At 36.4% G+C, this 19,486-nt stretch overlaps 2 protein-coding genes across 2 annotated transcripts; one reads left to right on the top strand and one right to left on the bottom strand.

Moving 5' to 3' along the window:
• Positions 1-602: 602 nt before the first annotated feature.
• LOC116119414 (DUF21 domain-containing protein At1g47330-like) lies at positions 603-10,293 on the bottom strand. Its single transcript, XM_031405354.1, has 12 exons — positions 9,951-10,293; positions 9,536-9,612; positions 9,370-9,453; positions 9,159-9,272; positions 8,921-9,007; positions 8,659-8,798; positions 8,488-8,575; positions 2,932-3,005; positions 2,683-2,846; positions 1,915-2,129; positions 1,488-1,534; positions 603-1,115 (listed from the first exon to the last, which is right to left on the bottom strand). The coding sequence occupies exons 1-12, from the start codon at positions 10,126-10,128 to the stop codon at positions 863-865; spliced, it is 1,521 nt and encodes a 506-aa protein (XP_031261214.1). The 5' UTR covers positions 10,129-10,293; the 3' UTR covers positions 603-862.
• Positions 10,294-13,991: 3,698 nt separating this feature from the next.
• LOC116119457 (putative S-adenosyl-L-methionine-dependent methyltransferase Mvan_1345) lies at positions 13,992-15,672 on the top strand. Its single transcript, XM_031405404.1, has 2 exons — positions 13,992-14,373; positions 14,932-15,672. Exons 1-2 carry the CDS (start codon positions 13,992-13,994, stop codon positions 15,558-15,560), a joined length of 1,011 nt encoding a protein of 336 aa, XP_031261264.1. The 3' UTR covers positions 15,561-15,672.
• The last annotated feature ends 3,814 nt before the right edge of the window (positions 15,673-19,486 follow it).

Below are 19,486 nucleotides of genomic sequence, written 5' to 3'. Positions count from 1 at the left end.
AGATGCGCCAGTGGTTTACTCCTAGTTTTCCTCTTCTTCTCTTTTTTTACATAAACTTTAAGGGAAAAAAGAAATTATAGGCATCCATTGATTGATTAGTACAACCGTTGGAAACATGTTTAAGGAAAAAGCTTTTTCAAGCCGATTTTACTGCGAACCCCAGAATATTGAAGTCGCTTTACTTCCTCTAGCAAATTATTTCTTTTAGTTTTAAGTTGGGGATATTGTCATGTTTTAGCAAATTTATAAGAACACAGAATAGTTTTACAAGTCCACATTTTGGAGTCATTCATTGAGGATCTTGCGTCTTGCCATGTCTATGGGAGGAAACAAATTGGAGTCCAAAATCTATTAAAATCCTTGCACACCAGTAGTCTCTAGTTTTCAAATATCTGGTGCAGATACTTTTGTGCTATTCCATATCTAATTTGGTTGCGTGTAAATTAGTTATCTTCTTTGTCTCATTGCCTCCATACTGCCTCTACATGTACAGTGTACACCAAAAAAGAAACAGTTTTACACCCCTTTCTTCTCATACAGTTTGCTAATCATGACTGCATCTTTTCTCTTCAGTGACATCATTAATCCTTTTGGAATGTGAATTCTTCTGCAATAAATGAACTGAAAATTTCATTCACTTAATAATTTTACATCAACCTACAGTAGAAACCGTGGAAATTTCATTTTCATCACATCTGACAAGAAAAGCACCCCTTTCTACATAAGAACACCATATCCTTTTGCTGCATTCTACCTAATTTTCCAGGTATATTGAGGGTTATGTAACTCCATTATAGGGTTCATATCCTTACTTATCATATCAAGACTCAGCATGAGAAAACCCCAAATTTTCATCTATCCTTTAACAAGTCTCCTTTAAAACATGATGTATTGGGGTCGGTGAACCTGTGACTGAAGTATTGCTAGAGATTGAGAGAGTTGGAGTGGAGGCCACCAAGGAAGGAGAGACTGAGGAGTTCTGAGTGACAGTGAAACCCATGGGTGTTGGTGATGTTGGGTTGGAGCTCCGTATGGCAGACGAGCCATTGAATGATGGTTGTGACAAATCTGAATCAGGAGCCTTTTCTTGAGACGCATGCATATTAACTTTTATCCTGGATTCACAAGAACCACTAGGTTAGTGCATTCATGAGACGTGTACCTGCATGGTTCAACTGCTATTCCATACAACATAGTGAATCAACAAGTCTTAAGGGTTCTAAATCCATTTAAAAATGGAGGAAGAAATCAGCAGTTCTATCATCCTGCTTAGCAATAGGATGGATGAAGCCTTGCCATGTCGTGCTTGCAATATTAGACAGTGAAACAAATAAGATGATGCCAAACAACCATGGCTTTCCATCTTTCATGGACACAAACAAAACTTGTAACAGAAAACAGCACCTTGGTTAACCAGCACCAGCAGGCTCCAAATACAACAATACACAGCAGTAGAACCAGATGGAGATAGAAGAATCAAATTTTACCTATTGTGGATATTGACATACTCATCAGTTTCATCCAGTATCTCCTCCTGACATACGCAAAAATTTGAAATATAGATCAGCACAGACAAACTAAAACTAAAAGAACAGAGCAACAACAACTCTATAAGTAAAAATTTCAACTGCAGTTGTAGTCATTATACCAACATTTTCAGACAGACTACTTTTTCACATCATCATTCAATAAAAATGTAAAACTCAAGTACACTGCCTAAGCATGTTTCTTGTAGTAAATTGGAAGTAATAGTTCCCTGCTAGGAGTCCCATATCTCAGGGAAGAGGCGTAATATCATCATGATTAACACATTAAATAGATGTTCAGAAAACCCATTTTAAGGCCTATATAATGGTCTGTCCATAAACTCTCACTTGAACACATGGCCATAATGTATTTCAGTCTTAGATTTACCTGAAGAAGTTCTTCAATGACATCCTCCATGGTAATAACACCTACAACCTGCTCATTGGCTGGGAACTCTGGAATAGGAGCATTCACAATGTCCAGAATGCAAAAAGAACAACCTCTATGTCGTTTCTTAAAGGCATGAGCAGCTGGTGGACTTTTCTTTGTTGATTCCAATTTATTCCCCAAATGTTGGGTAGAAGCATTATCCTCATTGTCAACTGAGAATTCAACCAAAGACCAGTTCTATTTAATTTGAAGAAAAAGATGAAGCAACCTAGGGAACCAAGACTGGTAAAGTAGTCTTGCAATAGCAATCAATGGAAACTCATAATGAAAGCAACAATAGCAGAAGTAAGAACAGTGAAATTTACAGGCTTTTTCCTCACTGGAACGGACAACCTATCACAGACATTAGACGTGCCACGTATACAAATAACAAAATATTCTAGATGGAGGAAAAACACAATTATGATAGTAACAGAATAGAAACTTTCAGGAATTGATCAGGAATGATCACAAAATGAGGTCAGGGCAACAGCTGTCACATAAAGATTTCTGAGAAATTTGAAACCATTAGGGGAATTTTTTTAATGTAACTTTTCAATAATGACTTATAAGGTATAAATGAAACATGAACACGTCTACTCATTGAAAAATAAGCGCAATGCTACGAGTAGCAATATACAATTTGAAACTTTAAGTAAAGAAACCTAGGTCAGGATCCTGCAACTCAAACATAGTAATAATATATTGCTATTACAACATCCTCACCTTTTTTCATTGATTTCTCAGGTTGTCCTCTTGGCTTCTTACAGCTGTCCTTAAACTGTTCACCCTCTTTTTTCTCGTTTAAAACCTTATATACGACAGCAATGTGGCTATGACCCTTCTGAAATTCATTTAGAATATCATACAGAGGCATATCTTCTGACACCCTGTCCGATGAATGGAAGAGAGAAATAATATCACTTAGCTCGATACATATAATTATCCTCGAGAGAAAGTAAAAAATTATCATACCTAGGTATTTTTCTTAATATCATTTTTCGCAGAGAAACTCCATCTCTGTGATCAACTGTTAAGAGATTTTTAACCTGCCCACATTACAGATGAAACTAGTAAGTTCAACTAAATATCAGGAAGAAAGAGATCATAAGATCTACACATTTATATTACATATGCATAACATAAAAGGAGGGTTTGAGATTTGGGTAGGGTTACAAAGAATTGTGTTTGATGGAAAGCTTGAAAAACATGAAGAAATTAGTTGCTATGAATCAAGTAGCGAGTATGACATAATGATTAACAGCACAGAGTAACTATGAAAAATAACTTGAGCTTTAAGTTGTAGAACAAAAAGGCCAAGGAAGAGAACAGAAAAAGAAAAAGGTGAAATAAGGGAAAGTCCGAGCATCCATACCTCTGATAATAAATCAAACTATCCAATTTCAATATTTAAAATAATAATTCTGAAAGTACATATCCCTAACTCATATATCATCCACCCTTGTATTTAATGAAATGTACATCTTCTAGATTATGAAAATAAAGAAGAACTAGAAAAATCTTATGGTAACATTTTCTCCCAATCAATTAAGAATAACAGAAAACGTGACCATGATAACCAAAAATCAAAGTAGTTGAAGAAAGAATGTGAAGTATCCACACTATCAACAATCCACAAAACTATTGTCTCATGAACAAGAAGAAAGTGATAGAAGTTATGTGTATAGAGTTAGGGGTATATCTATAAATGCAAGGTAGTGAAAATATATATAGGGTGTAATATTATTTTATTTGATTATTTGAATAAACTACAGTAGAATATTGTATATTGTATCACATGGTATCAGAGCACCGGTCTTAAGGTTTTGTTTTGGTGGCCGAAGGCATTGTTCACGAGACACTGTTCGTGAAACATTGTTCATGCAATACTATTCACGTGATACTGTTTAGGAGACACTGTTCAAGGTTGTTACTTTTTCCGGCGACTAAGTCTGTCGTGTCTCCTGTTTTCTGGTCGTGGTATCTGGTTGGTGATCTATTTTTATTATTCTGCAGTTTCCAGTTATTTTGTTCCTTTTTTTTATGTTTATTTGATGATTGTTCTGGTTATGATGTTGGATTTGAGTCGTGAATTTGTTGTGAATTGGTGATTTGGGTTTGCTAGATATTGGTGATTAGAGGTGATCTTGTCTGTGAGCTTATTAAAGAATCATTGTTGGTTCGATTAAGCTATGGCAGTGGAAGGTAAACAAGTGGTGATTGAAATTTTAGTCCACTCATCTGCAAAGATTACTGATAGGAAGTTACTGGGAAAGCAAAATTATGCTCAATGGAGATGAACTATTGGGAGATATGTTTCTAGCATTGACATGAGGGATCATTTGACTAAGGATCCACCTACGGATTCACTTCCACAAACAGAGAGTAATAAGCAACCAGAGGGTAGTGATAAGAAATTAGAGAGAGTTACGAGAATTTAGAAGAAATGACTCATAGAGGATGATAAATTGTTTAATCAGATCCAGAATACTCTGAATTCCACAGTGGATGATGTCACTAATCATTGTGATACAGTTAAAGAGTTATGGGAGTATCTAGAGTTTTTGTATGCTAGTAAATAAGGCTTGTCTCATGTTCACGAGCTGTTATTGCAGATTTATCCAGCAAATATGCAAGAGAAGACATTACTTGAATACTATATAAAGGTGAAGCAAGCCTTTCAGGAAAAACAAGCTACATTCCCTCTTACTGCAGATGTTGTGCAAATGAAAGAACAAGAAGAGCAAGTGGTGGTGCAATGTTTTTTGGCTAGGCTGAGACCAGAATATGAGATAGTTCGGACACAACTCCTTACCAGTGACAAACTTATCTCTCTAACAGAGGTTTATGCTCGTCTTCTTCGGGTTAGTAAAGGGGAAGATAGAGAAGCATCTAAAGACAGGGAGACTCTTCAGAATGTTGCTCCAGATCATGCGGACTAGAGGCACCAAAGGTGCTAGTCGGGATATTGAGGGTACTCATGGCAATGGTAATGGTCCTCGTACTTGCTTCCATTGTAGTGCTGAAGGTCATGTCAAAAGGAATTGTTGGAAGTTACATGGAAAACCTCCAACTATATCGAGCAATCAGAAATATGCTCATGTTGCCACTCAAGATGGCATTTTACCTCCTCCTTCATAGGTTACTATATCTGCAAATAAGTATGCTAGCCTCACTCAGCTTGCTAGCCCCCAGTCATCCATTCCACCAACTGCTACTACATTAACTCAACTAGGTAATGCGATAGCTTGTGTATCTACTTCTAGTCGTAACTAGGTCATTGATTCTGGTGCTACGCACCATATGACACGTGATACAGGTATTCTCTCCTTATTTACACCTTCTTTTGATTTGTCTTCTGTTACTTTAGCTAATGGGTTTACTGTACCAATTATGGATTGTGGTACTGCTAATCCCACCAAATCTATGTCTTTCTCCTTTGTTCTGTGTCTTCCTCACTTTTCCTTTAATCTTTTATCTGTTAGTCAAATCACTACTACGTTTGATTGTGGTGTTTATTTTTTCCCTACTCATTGTATTTTTCAGGATCTTAGGACGAAGCAGATTATTGATAGGGGCCTTGTCTCAGGTGGCTTGTACATGCTTGATGACATCTCTACTCTAGTGCCACCACATGTTGCATGTACCAGTGATTTGTCTTTCTCTCTCTTCCATGGTCGTTTTGGTCATCCTCCTCTTCCAATCCTAAAGAAGTTATATCCTAATTTATAGTCAATGTCACAGCTTAACTATAAAGCGTGTCAATTTGGGAAACACCATCGAGTGTCTTTTAGTCGTAGAAAAAAAAAACAAGCCATTGCTCCTTTTGATGTTATACATTGTGACATTTGGATCCTTGTCCCGTTTTATCTAAATCTGGTTATAAATATTTTGTTACTTTTGTTGATGATTTTTCACGTGTTACGTGACTATATTTTATGAAAAATCATTTTGAATTATTCTCTATATTTTGTACCTTTTATGCTGAGATACAAAACCAATTTGCTTCATCTATCAAATTTTGCGAAGTGATAATGCCAAAGAATATTTTTCTGCTTCTCTCTCTTCTTTTTTGTCCACCAGAGATATTATTCATCAGCGTCTTATGTGTATACGCCTCAGTAAAATGGAGTTGCTAAACGAAAAAATCGTCATTTGTTAGGGGTCGCTCGTACACTTCTCTTTCATATGAAAGTCTCTAAAGAGTTTTGGGCAAATGTTGTTTCTACTGCCTGTTACTTAATTAATCATATGCCTTCATCTATTATGTCTGGCCAAATACCTTACTCCATTTTTTTTCCTTCTCAACCTTATTCCCCCTCGCTCCCAAAATCTTTGGGTGTACTTGTTTTGTTCAAGACGTTTGCCCTCATCTTTCCAAATTAGACACTAGATCCCTCAACCGTATATTCTTAGGTTACCCATGGTATCAAAAGGGTTATCGTTGATTTTCTCCTACTTTAGGTAAGTATATTGTCTCGGCTGATGTTTCATTCTTCAAAACTACTCTTTATGTTGATGATTCCATTCCATCTTCTTCTCTGGTCAATAATGATTTTCTTATTTATACAATTACTCACTATAGTTCTCCCACCTCTGTCTCGTTCTCCTGTCACTTAGATATACTCTCGCCGTCCTCCACCACAGCAAGTGGCACAAGTACTAGCACCAGTATCGGCATCTGAGACACCTGAGACATTGCCTCTACTTCCTGACTCGGCCCCGAATCCAACTCCTCCTTCTGACTTAGATCTTCCCATTGCTCTACATAAAGGTAAGCGCTCTTGTACTTATCTTATTTCCTCTTTTGTTTCTTATAACTCATTGTCTCTAGCTTCCAAGTCGTTTGTTGCCTCTTTAGATTTCGTGTCTGTTCCCCGTTCAGTGTCTGAAGCAGTTGCTCATGATGGATGGCAAAGGGCTATGGAAGAAGAGATGTTGGCTCTTGAGCATAATAGTACATGTTATCTCATTGATTTACCTGGTGACAAAAAGGTCATTGGGTGTAAGTGAGTTTTCATGGTGAAGATTAATCCTAATGGGTCTGTGGCCCGGTTGGAAGCTCGGTTAGTTGCTAAGGGTTATGCTCAGACATATAGTATTGATTATTCAGAGACATTTTCTCTTGTTGCTGTGATGACCTCTGTTTGGTTATTTATTTCTCTTGCAGCTTCCTATGGTTGGCCCCTTCACCAACTTGATGTCAAGAATGCCTTTCTTCATGGTGATCTTCTTGAGGAGGTTTATATAGAGCAACCACCAAGGATTGTTGCTCAAGGGGAGTTTGGAAAGGTATGCAAATTGAGGAAATCTTTATATGGTTTGAAACAATCTCCACATGCTTGGTTTGGGAGATTTACTGCACAAAAGTGCTTATGATCATTCTGTCTTCTATAGGCAATCTAGTTCTGGTATTCTCCTCCTTGTTGTTTATGTTGATGACATTATAATCACTGGTAGTGATAGTGTTGGTATTCATAGTTTGAAAATCTTTTTGGCTTTGAAATTTCACACGAAAGACTTAGGCTCTTTAAAGTATTTTCTAGGAGTTGAGGTTCCTCGAAGTAGGAGAGAGATTGTCGTCTCAACGCAAGTATGTGTTAGATTTATTGACTGAAACATGTCTAATTAGAGCTAAGCCTTGTGATACTCCTATGGTTCCTAACGTAAAATTGAATGCTGAGGATGGAGAGGTGTTTGATGATCCAGAGCGATACAGACAAATAGTTGGAAAGTTGAATTATCTTACAGTAACTCGTCCAGATATTGCTTTCTCAGTGAGTGTGGTAAGTCAGTTTATGTCATCTCCTAGGACACCTCGTTAGGATACAGTTCTTCATATTTCGAAATATCTCAAAGGGGCTCCTGAACGTGGGATCCTTTATAGTAATCATGGCCATAGTAAAGTAGAAGGATTTTCAGTTGCAGATTGGGCAGGATCATCTATAGACATGCGTTATGTGACTGGATTTTGTGTTTTTATTGGAGGGAATCTTATTTCTTGGAAAAGTAAGAAACAACCTGTTGTAGCTAGATCAAGTGCAGAATCTGAGTATCGAGCTATGGCACAAGTAACTTGTGAACTTATATGAACAAAATATCTCCTTATAGAAGTTGGAATTAGTGATCTAGAAATTATGGACTTGTGGTGTGATCACCAAACAGTCATACATATAGCCAACAATCCAGTTTTTCATGAGCGGACAAAGCATATAGCAGTTGATTGTGATTTTGTGCGAGAGAAACTTGAACAGAAATTAATTTCCACTAAACATGTTAGAACAGAGGAACAACTAGCTGATTTCTTTACTAAATCTCTAGTTGGAAAAAGAGTATCCTATATTTGTAACAAGCTGGGTATGATAGATATATATGCTCCAGCTTGAGGGGGAGTGATAGAAGTTATGTGTATAAAGTTAGGGGTATATGTGTAAGTGTAAGGTAGTGAAAATATATATAAGGTGTAATATTATTTTATTTGATTATTTGAATAAACTATAGTAGAATATTTTATCACAGAAAGGAAATTACCAGAATAAGGCCTATAATATTTGTTGGACTTCCAAAGTAAACTGGCACTCTACTATGACCCATTGCCATTACTGCATTCAGTGTATCCCTAAATTACAATGACAGAGAATTAGAACATATGAAGAACACATAAAACATTCAAAGAGAATGAACAAGAATCCAAAAACCCACAAATTAAGAGTTGCATCCAGATCAAGGGAAAATGCCTTCGATATGGGAGTCATGGCATCTTTTGCAGTCTTTTCAGTCAATTCAAGCGCTCCAGCGATGATAGTAGTCTCATCATGAGTTAGATCCCCACCTTTCCCAGCCTAAAAAACAAAGTGTACATATGCAATGATTCATCAGAAAATTTGGCTAAGATAGTTTGATCTGAATATGCCTCAACCTGTTTGCGCAATTGATCAAAAACAAGAAATGTTAAACTTGATACCTCATTGCCATGAAAATTCACAAAAGTCTTTAGCTCTGCCCTCCGTAAAAGAACCCCCTGCCCTTTACCCAACATCCAATCCAAAACCTCCAATTATACATGCATTAAGAAGAGAAAAGCAACCTCTCAAAACTCAATTTAATGGCGAAAGTAATTCCAAACAACTCATCAATAACAAACAAAACGTGCACAAAAACAAAAACAAAATACAAACATTGACGTTAAGAATCGGTCACACCTTACTAATTGGATAAGATACAGGGAAAAAAAGCCAAAGAAGAACACGGACCACGGGTGCCATTGTTGCTCCAACAGTCAGGCCATAACGAGTGCAGACTGCTTGTGGCATTATCTATGACCAGAAATAAAAGCATAGATAGATTTGAGTACTTGAGAGAAGAGATACCTTTTCACAGAAATAATGCTTAATCAGTTTAAAAATTAGTAACCTCTCCGAACATGAGAATCAAAGTCACTGATATCAAAATTGCAGCCCATGGAGGCACAAGCTTGTCCAAGAATATGGGAAGAGCCTATTTGGAAGAGAGAGAAAACAAAAGTGAGAAAAACTAGCAATTATTTCTCTCGTAAACCACATAGAACCTAGCAATTTACCTCCATGGCAAGAGAGTTTCCAATCAAAAGAGTACATAGCAGAAGATGCTGATTCTTCACCACAGGAAATATTTTAGCTGCACAAAGAATCAAACAGATCACTTCATGAATCAGATTGTCATAAGTTAGAATGTCATGAGTTAGAACCCAACCGCACACAAGATAATCCACCAATAACTCAGTTAGTCAACTTAGTGGCCCAATTTACCACACCATATCAAAACCAAGGTGTATAAAAGGTTTATTCATTTTCATTGAATTTCGGGTGATAAGGAACTGGTTAATTGAGGCTAAGTAAATTGTTAGAACAAAAGGGATCAACAATTTCCAAATTAAGTTTGAGTTTCATCAACAGGTTTTTTGGGTAAAAGTTTCATCAACAGGTTACAAATTGACGGTAAGAGAAAGGGAGTACCAGCATGAATACGATCCTGAGGACGACCGGACTTGATGAGTACTTCAAGGTCGACGAGGCCTAAAGACATTAAACCCAGTGTTAGGCCAGCCATCAACCCAGCGAAGCCAACCAACCCGATTATAACCACAACATAAACCGAAAACGTCGTCCCACAGCACTCCACGTCCGACGCCATAACTCTTCTCTCTCCCCTCTCTCCCTCTTCTTCTGTCTCAAATATTCTGTGTTTTAAACAAGAATTCTGCAGGCGGGAGTGCTGTGCTCGTTTGTCAGTAGTATTATCAGTATCCCAGTACAAAGTCGCCGGTTTGATCAGAAACAAATCGACCTTACTATTTGGTTTTTACTTGCGTGTATAAATTCGCATCTATTCAGCCGAACATGTTTGTTACAAGTAGAGTGGACCCACTTTTATCAAATTATTTTTTTCCACTTAATTAGGTCTCAATATAAATCTCCAACCCACGATTTGATTACCTATTTCTTATACCAACATTCTGAACCGTTTATTTTTTTATTAGTATCTGATTATTTGGTTTGTATCTTTTTCAAGGCCACGCGTGCACGGGTATAATGCTAAAGCATCTTAGGTTGTCCCATTTGCTACACTTTGTTCCAATATCCAACCGAAGCTTTATATGAAATCTTTTCACTTATGTAATAACTTGTGTTTTGCCGAAAACTGTAGTGGATGTGGACCATTACATATGAAATAAAAGTGAATTTGGAGAACGACTTACACATACCCAAAGTTTATTGTATGGATAAAATAGTATCCAAAATATTTAGAAATGATAAATACTCACTTTTCGTTATATTTTGTTAAGCATTTTCATTTGTTAAAAGATAAAAATGGTGAAAAGACTGGCATACCCACCGATCTCTATTCCCAACGTGCGCCAACAAGGGTCAATGCCACTGTTTATCACCAAATTCGTAGAAAAATGCTAAATCCGATCAAAAAATCAATCGATGAAGTAAGATGACTGTACAAACGGGCTTGGGGTGAGAATGGATACGGAGAAACATATTTAAAATTTAAAAATTTTGGCTTCATTTGGTTCAAAATTTGGATACTACTCTTAGTATTCTAAAAAAAGTTAAACAGTAAAATACCCAAAAACTCTCATTTTTGGGAATACTACTTTCAATATTATTCAATTTTTTTTAAACCCTCTAAATTTGTTAATTTAATTAAATACCCCTAAATATTTTTTAAAAAATTACAAAAACACCCCAACAATCCACATTTACCAGATTCCGGCCACCACCGTCGGAAATGGCCGAAATCTGGTAGGATAGCGCACTACCGGCTGAATCTGGCCGGTATCTTTGGTCGTAACAGTCGGTCATGACGACCAACAAACGGTCGTCGTTGACCATCAACGACGACCGTTTGTTGACCATCATTGAGAGCAAATACGGCCAGATCCACCGTGGATCTGGCCGGAAAAGGCCATAGCGGCGCATGACCGGCAAGATCTTGCCGGTCATGCGCCGCTAAGACGACTCCGGCCACCTCCGGTGGTGGTGGCCGGCTAGGGGTATTTGAGGGTGGGTTAGGGGTGTTTTTGTTAACTTTTAATGTTTTATTATAGGGGATATTTTATAAAAAAATAAACATAGGGGGCATTTTATTAATTTATAAATCTTACATCGTAATACCTGTCTAATTCAACTTTTTTTTAACTTTTTTCAAAAAACTTTTTTCAAAACCCCCAAATTTTGAACCAAACGAAGCCTTTGTGATTGTAGATGAAATTATTATATTGTCTTTTAGCATACAAAAATCTCTAATAGAATATGACAGAAAGTATTTGTTTATCATTTTCAAACATTTTCGGTACCAATCTGTCCTTATGTCAAAATTTGGGTAAGTGGAGTAGTTAGGCCAAGTGAATTAAACGCGACTGAACTCTGCTAAATTGGTGCGGATAAGGTTTGGGTTTGTGTGCCCAAGACTCCAAGTGGGTAGTATGCTTTTGTACTTGCAGTTGTATTGAATTTTATGGAAGAAGGGTGGCTGCCTCGCAATTGGATGATGACTGTCTGTTGATTGGTGGCGGTGGCGGTGGCAGTGGCAGTGTGATTCACCTTTCTCTCCATGTAGTAAATGACCCAAAACCTAACACTGAAATCTGAGCTGGCCAGGCCCCGGTCAGTTCAGAACGATGCATGTAGCACAGTAGCAGTAATGTAGGACTGTGGACTTTGAAGCAATTTCATTTGTAATTGAATTTCAATTACCTGACGACTGCAGTCTCACTTCCAGAGAAAAAATCTCCGCATATAGCTGGCTTTTCAATACCAAACTATCAAGAGAAACTATGCCATATCTTTTCTTATTCGAACAATTACTAGTATTGATTACTATTTGTCGCGTCTTCCACCAGTCCTAGGTAATAAATAATAGTAGCTTCCATTGAATTAGCATTTAGGGCATCTCCAACCAGGCGATTTGGCGTGAGTTTTTGTTCCAGTCCAGCGCTAAGCGTCACGCCAATTTGGTGTGGGGCGCTACAGTGCTGCCCCAAATTTCACAAATTGGCATGACGTTGTAGCACTATTAAATTTGTTTCTTTTCAATTTTATTATTAAATTCTACATTAAAAATCACACTAAATTTAATTATTTATATTTAATTTGATTTAATTATTATTTATAATAATAATATAATTCAAAAAATGAAAATATCATAGATAAAAATATCCGATTTTAAAATTTTCTTGTTTGATATAGACAAATCAAAGATACAGAGATACACCATACTCTTCGAAATGCATTAATTAATCATTTATGGGAAGAACATACTAATTCGAAAAATTAAATTACTATCAATATGAAATTTTACTTTTGTGTTATTTTTTTATTTTATTAAATTAGTATAATTTTCAAAGTAATTATTATTTAATAAAAATATAATTCCCAATATTTAATTAATATATACAAAAATAATGAGTGAAATAGATTAATTGTTGATTATTACAATAAAAAAAAAAGAATATTCTTTTTGATGTAGTGGGTTGGAAATGCAATAGTGTTTTACACCAAAATTTGCACCAATTTGGTGCAATGGGTTGAAGATGGTCTTAGCAACTTCGCAACAAATAATTATAAGGTCCACAATCAACAGTAAGGGTAGCAATTTCTTTTTGTAATTCTTTATCTAAATTTTTTTTTTATAGTCGGACAAACCAGTTTGTACATATCTCAATTAATTCTTAAGATTTATTGAACATCCTATAAGATAAGTCAAGGTGACCCCAATTGTAAGTCATAATGTTATTTACATTGTGATTAGTGATCTTAAAATTTGAACATAAAAATTTTAGGGAATGAGAACAAACCTCTTTAACCATCTGACTAATCCCTTGAGGTTATATATATATATATTTTTTTTTTTTTTCTAACATTTTATTACTACATATTACGTATATTTTCATAATAAATATGGAAAAAAATAATTATAAAATTCCAAAAACACGGCAACGATCATTGCAGCTGCTTATGTAAATTTAACACCACTCAATTGCCTAAATGCCAGATGGAACTAACCGGCAGCCTGGCACCAGCCAGTAGCTGCCATGTACTAGAAGCGGTGTGGACAGCAGTCAAGTCAACTTGCCAAAAGCAACCAAAAGACAAATACGTAGTTAAGCAATTAATGGTAGAGTGGTTTGGCTTGTTATAAGATGTAACTTGGTAGCCACGCGCATATATCCGGCAATGACTCTTCTATGGTGGGAACCATTCATTGTTACTTTTTTTAAAATTCATAATGGACAGGTTACGGGCATAAGAAACATTTGATACTCGTGGACTATTCTGTAACATAACTTTTCATTAAGGCAGAGAAGCTGGATACGATATTGAAAGTTTTCTCTAACGTTGGTTATGTGTGGCTCTCTTTTCTTATCCATCCCTAACTACAATTCTTACTTCTTTCATAAAATATTTTCTATTATTTATTGCATGCATTATCTCCCTATTCCCTTCTATCACTCCTGATATATATATATTTTTTTTATGTAAAAAGATATGTCAGAACACGAAAATGGATTGCCTGAAAATCCACAATGGCATGAGCTAAAGCTCCCGCAGTTGCTATTTACTGATACGGTTCGAGAAATCCATGCTACAGTTGATAATGAATGGGACTCCCTCCGACGATCAGCATGCCAAACGGCAGCAGGAAGAGCCTTGTGGAAGCATTTGATCCACGACCCACTTGCAGATTTGCTTGCAGGAGAGACTTATCTAAGAAACACTCATGAGAAGATAAAGAAAGACAACCTCAATAATGCCAGAGAAATTTCAGGCGTAATTCTTGCTGTTCGAACCCTGTGGTTTGATTCACAAATTGAAGCTGCTGTCAGTTCTTTCACTGACAAGACCGCCCAGGTTGTTCTCCTCGGTGCAGGTTTGTGATCACTCTACTCCCATTTTGACATGTTTTATAATAAGAATACTAGAAGGAATGCAGCTTATTCATCTTCATGTTTTGGACCTAATACTAATAGATGTAATTACTAGAAACCATATTCGATAATGTCTGGCACTGGCATATGCTTCAGGTACACCGCTTTTTCTTAAGTTGCCGGCCCCGCCCAATTCCCTTGATTATGAGTTATGACCAAAATTCATAGTTCTCCGGACCGGAATCTGAAGTTTTCCCGGTACCGGTCCAGACGGCACAACTGTAATAAAACAAATGCTCATACTGAATGATGCAGAGACACCACAGAAAAATGGATATTTTGATAATTATAGTAAATTATGAACCATGACTTGTATAATCTAAGCTCTAAGGAATAATTATATGTGTAAATAGATGGCCATTAAATGATTTGGGTGGATAGCTTGCACCCTAGAGGTATGGTATATTGGGGTTCAAAAAGGAAAAACATGCCCCTGATTTAAAAAACAGAAGAATCGTTTTTATGATCAATTAAATGTTCATTACATTTACTATTTACAGGAATGGACACAAGGGCATATCGTTTAGGCTGCTTGAAGGAAAGTGACATCTTTGAAGTAGATTTTCCAGAAGTCTTGAAAATGAAAACCACTCTCATACAAGAAGCGATAGATTCCAAATACGAACAACAGCAGCTAAGGGTGACAGCAAAATCTCTAACCAGAGTAGCAGCTGACATCAGAGAAAATGACTGGCTTGAGAAGCTTCAGATATCAGGGTTTAAGCCAGAGAAGAATACAGTGTGGGTTCTAGAAGGTATTATCTACTACCTTACCCAGACCGATGCCATGCAAGTGTTGAAGATCATAGCTGACAAGTGCACCCTTGTCCACACTGTTTTATTAGCAGACTTCATGAATAAACCGTCAACCACACTATGCAATTCTGTCTTCCATTTCTACAGCGATTGGCCTGATCAGCTCCTACCATCTCTAGGATTTTCTCATGTTAAGCTTTCACAAATTGGTGATCCAGATGCTCATTTTGGGCTCATGGATGATCCATTAAACCTGTTCAACAAGCTCCGCAGCTTGCCCAGGTCTGTAGAAACCAATCCAGATGATGGAACACCGTGTCGTCGCTTGTATTTGGTGCAGGCTTCTGGTTCTCCAATTCAAACAACTCTGTAAGCCATGTAATATAATGTAGAACCTAGAAATCAACTCTCAATTGTAGCAGTAGATGTAATATCATTGTTTGTAGCTTGTTCTAAGGAACAGAAAATGTTTACACATAACCATGCCATAGCACAGCATTTGAGTTGTGTGATGATATGCTACATACTATACGTTGTTTACTCTTGTCATAAGCCACATGAGAGCATTCGCCAACTTCTGTCTTCAGTAAAATTTGAGTAAGATTGTGTAGCTCTATTTTCGGAAAATAAGATTGGCACAATAACTTCTTCACAAGTATAATAAATCTATATAACATTAAGAAGTAACATTTATCCTTGGGCTTTTAGATGAAAAGGAGAGAGAGCGCTTTACAAACTAATATTATTTATTGAGCAAGTAGCATTTTGGAAAACTTAATGCAAACTATCTTCTTTTCCGCAATAATACTACAGTAGCTTGCAGTTTATAAACCAAAGGATGGAGAACATAAAACAAGAGAAAAGGCATAAAATGGAAAGGAAAACAAAAAGTGGACACATCAAAGATCAAGCGGAAATAGATAAACTTCCATAGTTGCAGTACCTAGAAGGGTAAAGCCAACTCCAGCAAAACAAAAGCATTGCAAAATCTTGAACAGAATATACAACATAGGTTTTAACTGCGGGAGAAAACCAGAATGGCTAAATTTCAAGGCAGTCCTTAACGCCCTGCTCAAATTTGTCAAGGGAAGCTACAGTATCCATGAGAGCATCCGCCAAATTCTGTCTGCAGTAAAATTTTACAATAATTATAGAAGGAAAGAAAAGCAAAGAAGATAAATGTACCATTATTTCTTTTTCCTTTTAATTGATAAACGATAGTTGAGATGTAAATTTAGTTACAGTGAAGCAGCTACAAGAAACAAGTTTTATTACTCTTTTTCTTTATAGCTTCACTTTAGGCAAATTAAGATTTTCATGATGTCATGCAATATTTATTTGAAACAAGGCTCACATTATTGCCAGGAGAGAACCACTAAAATTAAGACCAAAGTGGTATGTTTCAAAATTCCTATAAACAACAGACAAACGTTTCCAAGAAAAAAATAGAAAACCAAAGGTGAAAGCTTTCTCCCACATCTGTAAGCGTGACATAGAAGACATACCTTCTTGTCGAAGGGAGTTGGATATCAGCATCACCAGCCACACCGTTGAGCAAAGTAAAAGATCTGCAGCATCAGAAGCATATAGGGAAAAAAGAAAAAGAAAATACACTGTTAATATATTAGTCATCACTACATAGCAAATAGAAAATGGGCAAAAGGGTAAACCAATTGGGTCCAACTGGTGCAAGATCAAGTAAGCAATCTCAATTTAATCCACGGACAGAGATGTTCTGTATGGCATATGCACAACGACTACCTTATAAGATCATTTAATATAGCTTCAGCTTCCAATTTTTTGGGATCCTTATTATCAAGCAACGACGCAGCATTTTTCACTATCAAACGGAATGTGCAAACCTGTTAATTACATCAACCAAAACAAAATAATCATGATTTTCATGGTTATGTAATTAATTAGAAGAATATGCATTGATTAAGCTAGTTTAAAACAAAGCCTTAATCATTTAAAAAATGAGAGTAAAAAACCAAACCTCTACGCCTGTATTGGCTTGAAATGCAACAAAGGAGTTTCTCTCTTGAGGAATGCAATCTCTAGCTGCAGATTTCAACATCGTTTGAACCTCCTCTAATTCTTTCTCCGTATAATCAGATTCTCTAGCCGCTATTCAAAACCAACTAATTGAATTCATTAAAAAGGTAAACAAGAAAAGTAGAAAGAAGAGAGTGAATTTTACTGAGCGATAGATAGGCGGAGTTTAGGATTTGTCGTGAGGCATCGATTGGGGCCAAAAGAAACTTGGAGGACTTCTTCTTTTGTTCTTTAAGCCAATCCTTTGGTCCTGCTGCGTAGAAAACAATCAATCAGGTTTTTCAATAGTGATTAATCAACGAAAGTGATGTGTGCAAGGAATAGTATTCCGTACAAATTCCAATGGAGAAAGCATTGGCTGGGTCAGGATGTGAGAGAGAAGGCATGAGACTGAGAAATGAGAGCAAAGCACAATCTCTACGGCGGAACTTAACTCCATGATTTAGCAGTTGTTGGTTTTGATGTTTGGGTGCATCTAAAAATGGTGGTTTTGGACGGAATGATAAGAGGGAAGAGAGAGTGGAGGAAGGGCTTGAGATAAGGAGCGTAACTGCCGGTGCCATGATGGAGCGTAACTGCCGGGCTTGAGATGGGTCTGTTTGTTTCCCTATCCTATTAGTCCATATTTATTTTCTTATTCTCAAAATCATAACGTAAATTATTAATCATATCGTTCATTATTCTTGCTTGTTTAGTTCATTATTCTGATACGTTTTAGAATAATAATTTAAAAAAAATAAAATTAGATGGGTATTATGATGTAGGATTTGAAAATTAACAAAAAATATCCTCTATTTTTGTTTATTTACTAAACAAAATATTAAAAATTAACAAAAATAACCCAACCCACCAATTAAATACGAACAACCAACCACCACCACCGGAGTTACCGCATCGGCACACGATCGACTAGATCTGGCCGTTCGTCTACCGATATGGCCTTTTCCGGCCAAATCTACTATTAAATCTGGTCATTAACGGCCAGATCTGGCCGCATTTGGTCATCAACGATAGCCGTATCTTGACTACAGCCAAATCTTTGGCTGTAAATCTGGCCTTTTCTGGCTATATCCATTATAGATCTGGTCGAAAAAGGCTAGATCGGCGCACTACCAACCAGATTCAGCCGGTAGTGTACCATTATACCAGATTCTGACCAACTTCCAATAGTGGTGGACGGAATCTGGTAAATGTGGATTACTGTGGTGTTTTTGTCAATTTTTAATTTTTTTTTTTAGATGTTTAATTAAATTAACAAATTTATAGGGTTTAAAAGAAGTTGAATAATATTTTGAGAATGAGAGAACTAAAGACCAATTTTCTGTTTAACTTTATTGAGAAAACCAGAATAGTATTTTAATCAATGTACCAAACGGAAACTATTTTTAATTTTTAAATCATAACTCATAATAAGCACCCAACTCTATCTAACAATAATATTTCAAAAATATTATTTCAAATAACTAAACAAACACGTTTGTTTCCCTATTTTATTCCTATACCAAATCAAAATATATATTTGTTTTCCTATTATCAAAATCATATACTAAATTATTCAACTATTTTTAATTTTCAAATCTTACCTTGTAATAACCATCCAACTCTACTTAACTAAGCAATATTATACCATTTCATCTTAAATGTCCTTCGAAACATATCCCGCTTGGCTTAAATGATACGTTCTCCAACTCCAAGCGTCTTTGATGAGGTAGAAAAATCACAAGGACGCCACAATCGCCATTTCAATAAAGAAAAAACATTGAACAGACTTTAGTTAAATTAATTCACAAAACACTTATAAATAACAATTAATAATTACAAATAAAAATTAAAAAAACATGCATCATGAAAACCCACCACTTATTCCAAGCCCTTACGCATCTCCCCTGCGTTTGGCACTCTTTCCCATTATCATATTCTAAGGCTCCGTTTGGTTCACAATTTTGTATTTTTGAGAAAAGTTTTTTGAAAAAAAGTTAAAAAAAAGTTGAATTGGACGGGTATTACGATGTAAGATTTACAAATTTAAAATACCCCCTATGTTTATTTTTTTACAAAATACCCCCTTATAATAAAATATTAAAAGTTAACAAAAACACCCCCAACCCACCCTCAAATACAGACAGCCAGCCACCACCGCCGAAGGGTAGCCGGAGTCGCCGTATCGGCGCATGACTGGCTGGATCTTGTCGTTCGTGCGCCGATATGGCCTTTTTCGGCCAGATCCACGATGGATCTGGCCGA

This window comes from Pistacia vera, unplaced genomic scaffold (genome assembly GCF_008641045.1).
Source record: "Pistacia vera cultivar Batoury unplaced genomic scaffold, PisVer_v2 Contig89, whole genome shotgun sequence".
Classification (NCBI taxonomy): domain Eukaryota; kingdom Viridiplantae; phylum Streptophyta; class Magnoliopsida; order Sapindales; family Anacardiaceae; genus Pistacia; species Pistacia vera.
This window is presented reverse-complemented; position numbering and strand designations above follow the sequence as displayed.

Bases quoted from the DNA above. Each gene is read 5' to 3' on its own strand.
- LOC116119457 (XM_031405404.1), top strand. From the start codon at position 13,992: ATGTCAGAACACGAAAATGGATTGCCTGAAAATCCACAATGGCATGAG. The intron at 14,374-14,931 runs GTTTGTGATCAC...TACTATTTACAG, and splicing joins GGTTGTTCTCCTCGGTGCAG to GAATGGACACAAGGGCATAT.
- LOC116119414 (XM_031405354.1), bottom strand. From the start codon at position 10,128: ATGGCGTCGGACGTGGAGTGCTGTGGGACGACGTTTTCGGTTTATGTT. The intron at 9,454-9,535 runs GTAAATTGCTAG...TCTTCCAAATAG, and splicing joins GAAACTCTCTTGCCATGGAG to GCTCTTCCCATATTCTTGGA. The intron at 1,535-1,914 runs GTAAATCTAAGA...TGCGTATGTCAG, and splicing joins TCATTGAAGAACTTCTTCAG to GAGGAGATACTGGATGAAAC.